General features: G+C 41.9%; 1 protein-coding gene across 1 annotated transcript in view; it reads left to right on the top strand.

Moving 5' to 3' along the window:
• The window catches only part of RARS1 (arginyl-tRNA synthetase 1), a 274,844-nt gene that overhangs the window by 110,078 nt on the left and 151,243 nt on the right, over window positions 1–13,523 (top strand). The window contains exons 8-9 of the mRNA XM_053718573.1: window positions 6,074–6,203; window positions 7,609–7,713. Of these exons, the coding sequence (XP_053574548.1) occupies window positions 6,074–6,203; window positions 7,609–7,713 (235 nt within the window). The remainder of the gene's footprint in view (window positions 1–6,073; window positions 6,204–7,608; window positions 7,714–13,523) is intronic.

Genomic DNA, 13,523 nt, shown 5'->3' with positions numbered 1-13,523 from the left:
AGTTAGCGGCTAAGAATTCTGGGTTTGCTATTGTGGCGCGCAGAGCGCTTTGGTTGAAATCTTGGTCGGCTGATGCGTCTTCCAAGAACAAGCTACTAAACATTCCTTTCAAGGGGAAAACGCTGTTTGGTCCTGACTTGAAAGAGATTATCTCTGATATCACTGGGGGTAAGGGCCATGCCCTTCCTCAGGATCGGCCTTTCAAGGCAAAAAATAGACCTAATTTTCGTCCCTTTCGTAAAAACGGACCAGCCCAAGGTGCTACGTCCTCTAAGCAAGAGGGTAATACTTCTCAGGCCAAGCCAGCTTGGAGACCAATGCAAGGCTGGAACAAGGGAAAGCAGGCCAAGAAACCTGCCACTGCTACCAAGACAGCATGAAATATTGGCCCCCGATCCGGGACCGGATCTGGTGGGGGGCAGACTCTCTCTCTTCGCTCAGGCTTGGGCAAGAGATGTTCTGGATCCTTGGGCGCTAGAAATAGTCTCCCAGGGTTATCTTCTGGAATTCAAGGGACTTCCCCCAAGGGGGAGGTTCCACAGGTCTCAGTTGTCTTCAGACCACATAAAAAGACAGGCGTTCTTACATTGTGTAGAAGACCTGTTAAAAATGGGAGTGATTCATCCTGTTCCATTGAGAGAACAAGGGATGGGGTTCTACTCCAATCTGTTCATAGTTCCCAAAAAAGAGGGAACGTTCAGACCAATCCTAGATCTCAAGATCTTAAACAAATTTCTCAAGGTCCCATCGTTCAAGATGGAAACCATTCGAACTATCCTTCCTTCCATCCAGGAAGGTCAATTCATGACCACGGTGGATTTAAAGGATGCGTATCTACATATTCCTATCCACAAGGAACATCATCGGTTCCTAAGGTTTGCATTCCTGGACAAACATTACCAGTTCGTGGCGCTTCCTTTCGGATTAGCCACTGCTCCAAGGATTTTCACAAAGGTACTAGGGTCCCTTCTAGCGGTGCTAAGACCAAGGGGCATTGCAGTAGTACCTTACCTGGACGACATTCTGATTCAAGCGTCGTCCCTCCCTCGAGCAAAGGCTCACACGGACATTGTCCTGGCCTTTCTCAGATCTCACGGCTGGAAAGTGAACGTGGAAAAGAGTTCTCTATCCCCGTCAACAAGGGTTCCCTTCTTGGGAACAATTATAGACTCCTCAGAAATGAGGATTTTTCTAACAGAGCCCAGAAAGACAAAACTTCTGGACTCTTGTCGAATTCTTCATTCCGTTCCTCTTCCTTCCGTAGCTCAGTGCATGGAAGTGATCGGGTTGATGGTAGCGGCAATGGACATAGTTCCTTTTGCGCGCATTCATCTAAGACCATTACAACTGTGCATGCTCAGTCAGTGGAATGGGGACTATACAGACTTGTCTCCAAAGATACAAGTAAATCAGAGGACCAGAGACTCACTCCGTTGGTGGCTGTCCCTGGACAACCTGTCACGAGGGATGACATTCCGCAGACCAGAGTGGGTCATTGTCACGACCGACGCCAGTCTGATGGGCTGGGGCGCGGTCTGGGGATCCCTGAAAGCTCAGGGTCTTTGGTCTCGGGAAGAATCTCTTCTACCGATAAATATTCTGGAACTGAGAGCGATATTCAATGCTCTCAAGGCTTGGCCTCACCTAGCGAGGACCAAGTTCATACGGTTTCAATCAGACAACATGACGACTGTTGCGTACATCAACCATCAGGGGGGAACAAGGAGTTCCCTAGCGATGGAAGAAGTGACCAAGATTATTCTATGGGCGGAGTCTCACTCCTGCCACCTGTCTGCTATCCACATCCCGGGAGTGGAAAATTGGGAAGCGGATTTTCTGAGTCGTCAGACATTGCATCCGGGGGAGTGGGAACTCCATCCGGAAATCTTTGCCCAAGTCACTCAACTATGGGGCATTCCAGACATGGATCTGATGGCCTCTCGTCAGAACTTCAAAGTTCCTTGCTACGGGTCCAGATCCAGGGATCCCAAGGCGGCTCTAGTGGATGCACTAGTAGCACCTTGGACCTTCAAACTAGCTTATGTGTTCCCGCCGTTTCCTCTCATCCCCAGGCTGGTAGCCAGGATCAATCAGGAGAGGGCGTCGGTGATCTTGATAGCTCCTGCGTGGCCACGCAGGACTTGGTATGCAGATCTGGTGAATATGTCATCGGCTCCACCTTGGAAGCTACCTTTGAGACGAGACCTTCTTGTTCAGGGTCCGTTCGAACATCCGAATCTGGTTTCACTCCAGCTGACTGCTTGGAGATTGAACGCTTGATTTTATCGAAGCGAGGTTTCTCAGATTCTGTTATCGATACTCTTGTTCAGGCCAGAAAGCCTGTAACTAGAAAGATTTACCACAAAATTTGGAAAAAATATATCTGTTGGTGTGAATCTAAAGGATTCCCTTGGGACAAGGTTAAGATTCCTAGGATTCTATCCTTCCTTCAAGAAGGATTGGAAAAAGGATTATCGGCAAGTTCCCTGAAGGGACAGATTTCTGCCTTGTCGGTGTTACTTCACAAGAAACTGGCAGCTGTGCCAGATGTTCAAGCCTTTGTTCAGGCTCTGGTTAGAATCAAGCCTGTTTACAAGCCTTTGACTCCTCCTTGGAGTCTCAATTTAGTTCTTTCAGTTCTTCAGGGGGTTCCGTTTGAACCCTTACATTCCGTTGATATTAAGTTATTATCTTGGAAAGTTTTGTTTTTAGTTGCAATTTCTTCTGCTAGAAGAGTTTCAGAATTATCTGCTCTGCAGTGTTCTCCTCCTTATCTGGTGTTCCATGCAGATAAGGTGGTTTTACGTACTAAACCTGGTTTTCTTCCAAAAGTTGTTTCTAACAAAAACATTAACCAGGAGATTATCGTACCTTCTCTGTGTCCGAAACCAGTTTCAAAGAAGGAACGCTTGTTGCACAATTTGGATGTTGTTCGCGCTCTAAAATTCTATTTAGATGCTACAAAGGATTTTAGACAAACATCTTCCTTGTTTGTTGTTTATTCAGGTAAAAGGAGAGGTCAAAAAGCAACTTCTACCTCTCTCTCTTTTTGGATTAAAAGCATCATCAGATTGGCTTACGAGACTGCCGGACGGCAGCCTCCCGAAAGAATCACAGCTCATTCCACTAGGGCTGTGGCTTCCACATGGGCCTTCAAGAACGAGGCTTCTGTTGATCAGATATGTAGGGCAGCGACTTGGTCTTCACTGCACACTTTTACCAAATTTTACAAGTTTGATACTTTTGCTTCTTCTGAGGCTATTTTTGGGAGAAAGGTTTTGCAAGCCGTGGTGCCTTCCATTTAGGTGACCTGATTTGCTCCCTCCCTTCATCCGTGTCCTAAAGCTTTGGTATTGGTTCCCACAAGTAAGGATGACGCCGTGGACCGGACACACCTATGTTGGAGAAAACAGAATTTATGTTTACCTGATAAATTTCTTTCTCCAACGGTGTGTCCGGTCCACGGCCCGCCCTGGTTTTTTAATCAGGTCTGATAATTTATTTTCTTTAACTACAGTCACCACGGTACCATATGGTTTCTCCTATGCTATTATTCCTCCTTAACGTCGGTCGAATGACTGGGGTAGGCGGAGCCTAGGAGGGATCATGTGACCAGCTTTGCTGGGCTCTTTGCCATTTCCTGTTGGGGAAGAGAATATCCCACAAGTAAGGATGACGCCGTGGACCGGACACACCGTTGGAGAAAGAAATTTATCAGGTAAACATAAATTCTGTTTTCTTAGAAAAGATTCAATTTTTCTATCTAAAGGATCCTTAAACGAGGTACCATCTGATGTAGGAATGGTAGTACGTTTAGCAAGGGTAGAAATAGCCCCATCAACTTTAGGGATTTTGTCCCAAAATTCTAACCTGTCAGGCGGAACAGGATATAATTGCTTAAAACGTTTAGAAGGAGTAAATGAATTACCCAATTTATCCCATTCCTTAGCAATTACTGCAGAAATAGCATTAGGAACAGGAAAGACTTCTGGAATAACCGCAGGAGCTTTAAAAACCTTATCCAAACGTATAGAATTAGTATCAAGAGGACTAGAATCCTCTATTTCTAAAGCAATTAGTACTTCTTTAAGTAAAGAGCGAATAAATTCCATCTTAAATAAATATGAAGATTTATCAGCATCAATCTCTGAGACAGAATCCTCTGAACCAGAAGAGTCCAAAGAATCAGAATGATGGTGTTCATTTAAAAATTCATCTGTAGAGAGAGAAGATTTAAAAGACTTTTTACGTTTACTAGAAGGAGAAATAACAGACAAAGCCTTCTTTATGGATTCAGAAACAAAATCTCTTATGTTATCAGGAACATTCTGCACCTTAGATGTTGAGGGAACTGCAACAGGCAACGGTACATCACTAAAGGAAATATTATCTGCATTAACAAGTTTGTCATGACATTTAATACAAACAACAGCTGGAGGAATAGCTACCAAAAGTTTACAGCAGATACACTTAGCTTTGGTAGATCCAGCAGGCAGAGGTTTTCCTGTAGTATCTTCTGGCTCAGATGCAACGTGAGACATCTTGCAATATGTAAGAGAAAAAACAACATATAAAGCAAAATAGATCAAATTCCTTATAAGACAGTTTCAGGAATGGGAAAAAAATGCCAAACATCAAGCTTCTAGCAACCAGAAGCAAATGAAAAATGAGACTGAAATAATGTGGAGACAAAAGCGACGCCCATATTTTTTGGCGCCAAATAAGACGCCCACATTATTTGGCGCCTAAATGCTTTTGGCGCCAAAAATGACGCCACATCCGGAACGCCGACATCTTTGGCGCAAAATAGCGTCAAAAAAATGACGCAACTTCCGGCGACACGTATGACGCCGGAAACGGAAAAGAATTTTTGCGCCAAAAAAGTCCGCGCCAAGAATGACGCAATAAAATGAAGCATTTTCAGCCCCCGCGAGCCTAACAGCCCACAGGGAAAAAAGTCAAATTTTTGAGGTAAGAAAAAATATGATAATTAAAGCATAATCCCAAATATGAAACTGACTGTCTGGAAATAAGGAAAGTTGAACATTCTGAGTCAAGGCAAATAAATGTTTGAATACATATATTTAGAACTTTATAAATAAAGTGCCCAACCATAGCTTAGAGTGTCACAGAAAATAAGACTTACTTACCCCAGGACACTCATCTACATGTTTGTAGAAAGCCAAACCAGTACTGAAACGAGAATCAGTAGAGGAAATGGTAAATATAAGAGTATATCGTCGATCTGAAAAGGGAGGTAAGAGATGAATCTCTACGACCGATAACAGAGAACCTTATGAAATAGACCCCGTAGAAGGAGATCACTGCATTCAATAGGCAATACTCTCCTCACATCCCTCTGACATTCACTGCACGCTGAGAGGAAAACCGGGCTCCAACTTGCTGCGGAGCGCATATCAACGTAGAATCTAGCACAAACTTACTTCACCACCTCCCTTGGAGGCAAAGTTTGTAAAACTGATTTGTGGGTGTGGTGAGGGGTGTATTTATAGGCATTTTAAGGTTTGGGAAACTTTGCCCCTCCTGGTAGGAATGTATATCCCATACGTCACAAGCTCATGGACTCTTGTTAATTACATGAAAGAAATGTGTTTTACTCCCAGATCTAGCAATTACAGCCTCTAATGTTTTATTAATTTATTAAAATCAATAAAAGGTAGTAATCAGGGTGATACAGCGAAATGCAGAAAGGCTAGCCACCCCAAGTCTATATACTGTATGTGCAAATGCTCAATAGTAAAAATATGTATTAATATTATGAAGTGAAGGTTCATTTCTTATTTTCATAAAATTTCTCATAGAGCTAAATAAGCAAAAGTGTAGGGTAACTGACCACCAACTCCAAATGGATTATAAACTTTCTTCAAGTCATTTACCCAATCCACTTCTCATCCAGTTCCTTTTTTATTATGCCTGGTGAGATACATTAGGACAAAAAGGGTGGGTTTGTATTTTTTATATATGTTAAATGATGGTTAGAGAAATTATTGCAAAAAATGTATAAATCTGTTTGATAACGTTACCTAATTTGTTTTCTTCTTCTTAAACCTAGGAATCTAAAAAAAGGTTTGATGAAGATGAGGAGTTTAAAAAGCGTGCTTACCAATGTGTGGTTCAGCTGCAAAGTAAAAGTCCTCTTATTATAAAAGCCTGGAACTTAATCTGTGATGTGTCCAGAAAAGGTGATTACAAAAACCAATTTGTTTAAATATGTCAATTTGACTTTTAGATACCAGAAGAGAGAGAACAGCACTCCTGAGATAGAACAAAAGCTAGAATAACTTCCATGCCTGTTCATTTCCATTGCAACTCAGGGTGCGCGCTCTTTTAGCACACTATGCCTTTTCACAGAGAAAAAATATCCTGTAGCATATTAGTCTGACCCTGCCCAATGACAGTCCAGCGCCGAAATACCAGGCAATTCTTCTCTGAACAAGAGAAACAACAACCCCAGATGATTGTTTCTGCCTTCTGTGGGCCTCGTCAGTGAGGTGCAGTTGTATCTCTCTAAAGGGCATGTGTGCAAGGAGTCCACGTCTGGTTTCCCCCATTACTCTTAGGGAGACCCAATAGTAATTTGCATAAATATCAGAAGAGAGAGAACAGCACTCCTGAGATAGGACAAAAGCTAGAATAACTTCCATGCCTGTTCATTTCCATTGCAACTCAGGGTGCGCGCTCTTTTAGCACTCTATGCCTTTTCACAGAGAAAAAATATCCTGTAGCATATCAGTCTGACCCTGCCCAATGACAGTCCAGCACCGAAATACCAGGCAATTCTTCTCTGAACAAGAGAAACAACAACCCCAGACGATCGTTTCGGCCTTCTGTGGGCCTCGTCAGTGAGGTGACTTTTAGATACAGTATCCTCTTTTAGTTATTGTCTCTATCTGGGAAGTGAATATGTACTTGTTATGTATGCAGGCTGGTGTTTGTATACAGTTTACTTTGTCACTCAGGCCATGTGTGCCTGACCATACAATGAAAGTAAAATCAGTTTGTCATAGTATCATTAGATCATAGATCAAAAACTCTATTTAAGTAGCAATTTTGGGGTACCATCTTATTTATCTCTACTACTTCAAATCAGTGCAGTCCTTTAATTTCTCTTGTCAAGTATAGCAGTCTGCACCCTAATAATCCTTCATGGTCTAACTGTATTATTTTATTGTGGTATACCTGTTATTTAATCATTTTACTTTGTTTATATATCTCCTGTGCATCTTGGCCATGACACCATTCCTAGGCAATCACTTTATGTAAATACAACTTCATAAAAAGCACAAGGCTGCAAGCTTCCTGTTAATTACAAATATAATTGCACTATTTATCTCTACATATCAAATAATTTTACTTAAATATGGGGTTTCTTCTTATTTTATGATGGAATTTGATCTCACTGTAATATCATTACTTTTTATTGTCTTGTTGCTATGTAGTGAATATCACTATATGGTAATGTATTTGTTCAGTACTGCTACAAACACTTTTTGTTTATTACATAGTCGATTGTGTTTCAGAGGACCTATAAAAATATTATTTTTTATACCAATATGTATTTTAATAATTTTGTGTGTTTATTTTCAGAATTCCAAAAAATTTATGACTGCTTGGATATTCGAATTATAGACAGAGGAGAGTCATACTACCAAGATAAAATGATTGCGGTTATCAAGGAGTTTGAAGAAAGAGGTAATTTATTTTTTCTCTCAAAAATCTATATTCCATTAAGGGACATAAAAGTGCAAAAATAAATTGATCCAATGTGTTAGATCGTTTTATTATTGCATTACTGCTTCTATATATAGCCCTGCAAAGGAGTTAACTCACAGTTTGTTTGAACTCATTTTTATTGAGGTAATTCAAATATAATAACAGATCAGAGAAAAGTAAATAATAAATTCCATTAAACATCTTACCAAAAAAAATATATATATATGAACAAAGCAATCAGAGGTACATTTAATAAGCCTTGAATCAATAACCTCTTTAAATTCCATTACGTTGGAACTTAATGAGATCCACACCTTATCAAAACAACCACGATATTTAACAATAATTAAATGTTCAGCAACCATAACACAAAGAGAGAAGAAGAAAAGCAAAAAAAGGGGACCCATTAACATCTCTCCTGTCCAGACTCCTCACACAGCCACTCTCCTCTTAAGTTCGCTTCTAAGATACATTTTGAATTCTTTAACGGATTAATAATTTGCCTTTGTAGTTGTATCTCAAGAGATTTTATAAACAGTGCCCACTTTTTAAATAATTTCTTAATTTTAAAATCTGAATCAGTCTAAAGCCCAACCACTTTCATTAATAATTAATTCAAAAGCTCTTTTTTAAAAGCCGAAAGTTTTGTTTCTTTTTTCGACTGCCAATTCCTTAAAATAAGAATGGCTGTTCTAAAACCCTATGTCATTATAAAACTCATCATATGAAGTCAAGGAGAAAATATGTCTTAATGAATTCCACTTGCTAATAGTTGCCCTCATCTAACTCCACACTAACATCATTCCCACATTTGCAGTCCCCACCTCCTGTTTCTCACCCTCCTACCCATTTAGATTGTAAGTTCCCACGGGAACAGGGCTCCCAATTCCCCCTGTATTTATTTGTTACATTTTGTCTGGTGTCTCATATTGTACTGTCCTTTTATCTTTCTTACCCATGGACAGTGCTGCGGAATCTGTTGGCGCTTTATAAATAAAGAATAATAATAATAAAATAACCCCTTAGTGACCAGACCTCTTTTCCATGTGTTGACCGTTTGGGACCAAGGCTATTTTTACATTTCTGCTGTGTTTGTGTTTCGCTGTAATCTTCCTCTTACTCATTTACTGTACCCACACATATTATATACCGTTTTTCTCGCCATTAAATGGACTTTCTAAAGATACCATTATTTCTTCAACATAGGTGTGTCCGGTCCACGGCGTCATCCTTACTTGTGGGATATTCTCTTCCCCAACAGGAAATGGCAAAGAGCCCAGCAAAGCTGGTCACATGATCCCTCCTAGGCTCCGCCTTCCCCAGTCATTCTCTTTGCCGTTGTACAGGCAACATCTCCACGGAGATGGCTTAGAGTTTTTTGGTGTTTAAATGTAGTTTTTATTCTTCAATCAAGAGTTTGTTATTTTAAAATAGTGCTGGTATGTACTATTTACTCTGAAACAGAAAAGAGATGAAGATTTCTGTTTGTAAGAGGAAAATGATTTTAGCAACCGTTACTAAAATCGATGGCTGTTTCCACACAGGACTGTTGAGAGCAATTAACTTCAGTTGGGGGAAACAGTGAGCAGACTTTTGCTGCTTGAGGTATGACACATTTCTAACAAGACTTGGTAATGCTGGAAGCTGTCATTTTCCCTATGGGATCCGGTAAGCCATTTTTATTGTATAAGAATAAAGGGCTTCACAAGGGCTTTAAAGACTGGTAGACATTTTTCTGGGCTAAAACGATTGATATATAAGCATTTTTAATACTTCATAGTTTTGAGGAGTTATTTTATTCTTGGGAATCATGTAAAATAACCGGCAGGCACTGTATTGGACACCTTTTTCACTGGGGGCCTTCTCTAATCATAGGCAGAGCCTCATTTTCGCGCCTCTATTGCGCAGTTGTTTTTGGGAAGCAAGACATGCAGATGCATGTGTGAGGAGCTCAGATACATAGAAAAAGCTTACTGAAGGCGTCATTTGGTATCGTATTCCCCTTTGGGCTTGGTTGGGTCTCAGCAAAGCAGATACCAGGGACTGTATAGGGGTTAAATATTAAAACGGCTCCGGTTCCGTTATTTTAAGAGTTAAAGCTTTCAAATTTGGTGTGCAATACTTTTAAGGCTTTAAGACACTGTGGTGAAATTTTGGTGAATTTTGAACAATTCCTTCATACTTTTTCACATTTTCAGTAATAAAGTGTGTTCAGTTTAAAATTTAAAGTGACAGTAACGGTTTCATTTTAAAACGTTTTTTGTACTTTGTTATCAAGTTTATGCCTGTTTAACATGTCTGAACTATCAGATAGACTATGTTCTGTATGTGGGGAAGCCAAGGTTCCTTCTCATTTAAATAGATGTGATTTATGTGACACAAAATTTAGAGAAAATGATGCCCAAGATGATTCCTCAAGTGAGGGGAGTAAGCATGGTACTGCATCATCCCCTCCTTCGTCTACGCCAGTCTTGCCCACACAGGAGGCCCCTAGTACATCTAGTGCGCCAATACTCCTTACTATGCAACAATTAATGGCTGTAATGGATAATTCTATCAAAAACATTTTAGCCAAAATGCCCACTTATCAGCGAAAGCGCGACTGCTCTGTTTTAGAAAATACCGAAGAGCATGAGGACGCTGATGATAATGGTTCTGACATGCCCCTACACCAGTCTGAGGGGGCCAGGGAGGTTTTGTCTGAGGGAGAAATTTCAGATTCAGGGAAAATTTCTCAACAAGCGGAACCTGATGTGATTACATTCAAATTTAAATTGGAACATCTCCGCGCTCTGCTTAAGGAGGTGTTATCTACTCTGGATGATTGTGACAATTTGGTCATTCCAGAGAAATTATGTAAGATGGACAAGTTCCTAGAGGTCCCGGGGCCCCCCGAAGCTTTTCCTATACCCAAGCGGGTGGCGGACATTGTAAACAAAGAATGGGAAAGGCCCGGCATACCTTTTGTCCCTCCCCCTATATTTAAGAAATTGTTTCCTATGGTCGACCCCAGAAAGGACTTATGGCAGACAGTCCCCAAGGTCGAGGGGGCGGTTTCTACTCTAAACAAACGCACTACTATCCCTATAGAAGATAGTTGTGCTTTCAAAGATCCTATGGATAAAAAATTAGAGGGTTTGCTTAAAAAGATGTTTGTTCAGCAAGGTTACCTTCTACAACCAATTTCATGCATGGTTCCTGTCACTACAGCAGCGTGTTTCTGGTTCGATGAACTAGAAAAGTCGCTCAATAAAGATTCTTCTTATGAGGAGATTATGGGCAGAATTCATGCTCTCAAATTGGCTAACTCTTTTACTTTAGACGCCACTTTGCAATTGGCTAGATTAGCGGCGAAAAATTCAGGGTTTGCTATTGTGGCGCGCAGAGCGCTTTGGCTAAAATCTTGGTCAGCGGATGCGTCTTCCAAGAACAAATTGCTTAACATACCTTTCAAGGGGAAAACGCTGTTTGGCCCTGACTTGAAAGAGATTATTTCTGATATCACTGGGGGTAAGGGCCACGCCCTTCCTCAGGATAGGTCTTTCAAGGCTAAAAATAAACCAAATTTTCGTCCCTTTCGCAGAAACGGACCAGCCCCAAGTGCTACATCCTCTAAGCAAGAGGGTAATACTTCTCAAGCCAAGCCAGCCTGGAGGCCAATGCAAGGCTGGAACAAAGGTAAGCAGGCCAAGAAACCTGCCACTGCTACCAAGACAGCATGAGATGTTGGCCCCCGATCCGGGACCGGATCTGGTGGGGGGCAGACTTTCTCTCTTCGCTCAGGCTTGGGCAAGAGATGTTCTGGATCCTTGGGCGCTAGAAATAGTCTCCCAAGGTTATCTTCTGGAATTCAAGGGGCTTCCCCCAAGGGGGAGGTTCCACAGGTCTCAATTGTCTTCAGACCACATAAAAAGACAGGCATTCTTACATTGTGTAGAAGACCTGTTAAAAATGGGAGTGATTCATCCTGTTCCATTAGGAGAACAAGGGATGGGATTCTACTCCAATCTGTTCATAGTTCCCAAAAAAGAGGGAACATTCAGACCAATCTTAGATCTCAAGATCCTAAACAAGTTTCTCAAGGTTCCATCGTTCAAAATGGAAACCATTCGGACTATTCTTCCTTCCATCCAGGAAGGTCAATTCATGACCACGGTGGATTTAAAGGATGCGTATCTACATATTCCTATCCACAAGGAACATCATCGGTTCCTAAGGTTCGCCTTTCTGGACAAGCATTACCAGTTTGTGGCACTTCCATTCGGATTAGCCACTGCTCCAAGAATTTTCACAAAGGTACTAGGGTCCCTTCTGGCGGTGCTTCGACCAAGGGGCATTGCAGTAGTACCTTACTTGGACGACATACTGATTCAAGCGTCGTCCCTACCACAAGCAAAGGCTCATACGGACATTGTCCTGGCCTTTCTCAGATCTCACGGGTGGAAAGTGAACGTAGAAAAAAGTTCTCTATCTCCGTCAACAAGAGTTCCCTTCTTGGGAACAATAATAGACTCCTTAGAAATGAGGATTTTTCTGACAGAGGCCAGAAAATCAAAACTTCTAAGCTCTTGTCAAGTACTTCATTCTGTTCTTCTTCCTTCCATAGCGCAGTGCATGGAAGTAATAGGTTTGATGGTCGCGGCAATGGACATAGTTCCTTTTGCGCGAATTCATCTGAGACCATTACAACTGTGCATGGTCAGTCAGTGGAATGGGGATTATACAGACTTGTCTCCGACGATACAAGTAGATCAGAGGACCAGAGATTCACTCCGTTGGTGGCTGACCCTGGACAACCTGTCACAGGGGATGAGCTTCCGCAGACCAGAGTGGGTCATTGTCACGACCGACGCCAGTCTGGTGGGCTGGGGCGCGGTCTGGGAACTCCTGAAAGCTCAGGGTCTTTGGTCTCGGGAAGAATCTCTTCTCCCGATAAATATTCTGGAACTGAGAGCGATATTCAATGCTCTCAAGGCTTGGCCTCAGCTAGCAAAGGCCAAATTCATACGGTTTCAATCGGACAACATGACGACTGTTGCGTATATCAACCATCAAGGGGGAACAAGGAGTTCCCTGGCGATGGAAGAAGTGACCAAAATCATTCAATGGGCGGAGACTCACTCCTGCCACTTGTCTGCAATCCACATCCCAGGAGTGGAAAATTGGGAAGCGGATTTTCTGAGTCGTCAGACATTTCATCCGGGGGAGTGGGAACTCCATCCGGAAATCTTTGCCCAAATTACTCAATTGTGGGGCATTCCAGACATGGATCTGATGGCCTCTCGTCAGAACTTCAAGGTTCCTTGCTACGGGTCCAGATCCAGGGATCCCAAGGCGACTCTAGTAGATGCACTAGTAGCACCTTGGACCTTCAACCTAGCTTATGTATTCCCACCGTTTCCTCTCATCCCCAGGCTGGTAGCCAGGATCAATCAGGAGAGGGCATCGGTGATCTTGATAGCTCCTGCGTGGCCACGCAGGACTTGGTATGCAGACCTGGTGAATATGTCATCGGCTCCACCATGGAAGCTACCTTTGAGACGGGACCTTCTTGTTCAAGGTCCGTTCGAACATCCGAATCTGGTCTCACTCCAACTGACTGCTTGGAGATTGAACGCTTGATTTTATCAAAGCGAGGGTTCTCAGATTCTGTCATTGATACTCTTGTTCAGGCCAGAAAGCCTGTAACTAGAAAAATCTACCATAAAATATGGAAAAAATATATCTGTTGGTGTGAATCTAAAGGATTCCCCTGGAACAAGATAAAAATTCCTAAGATTCTATCCTTT

Source organism: Bombina bombina, chromosome 6 (genome assembly GCF_027579735.1).
Source record: "Bombina bombina isolate aBomBom1 chromosome 6, aBomBom1.pri, whole genome shotgun sequence".
Classification (NCBI taxonomy): domain Eukaryota; kingdom Metazoa; phylum Chordata; class Amphibia; order Anura; family Bombinatoridae; genus Bombina; species Bombina bombina.
This window is presented reverse-complemented; position numbering and strand designations above follow the sequence as displayed.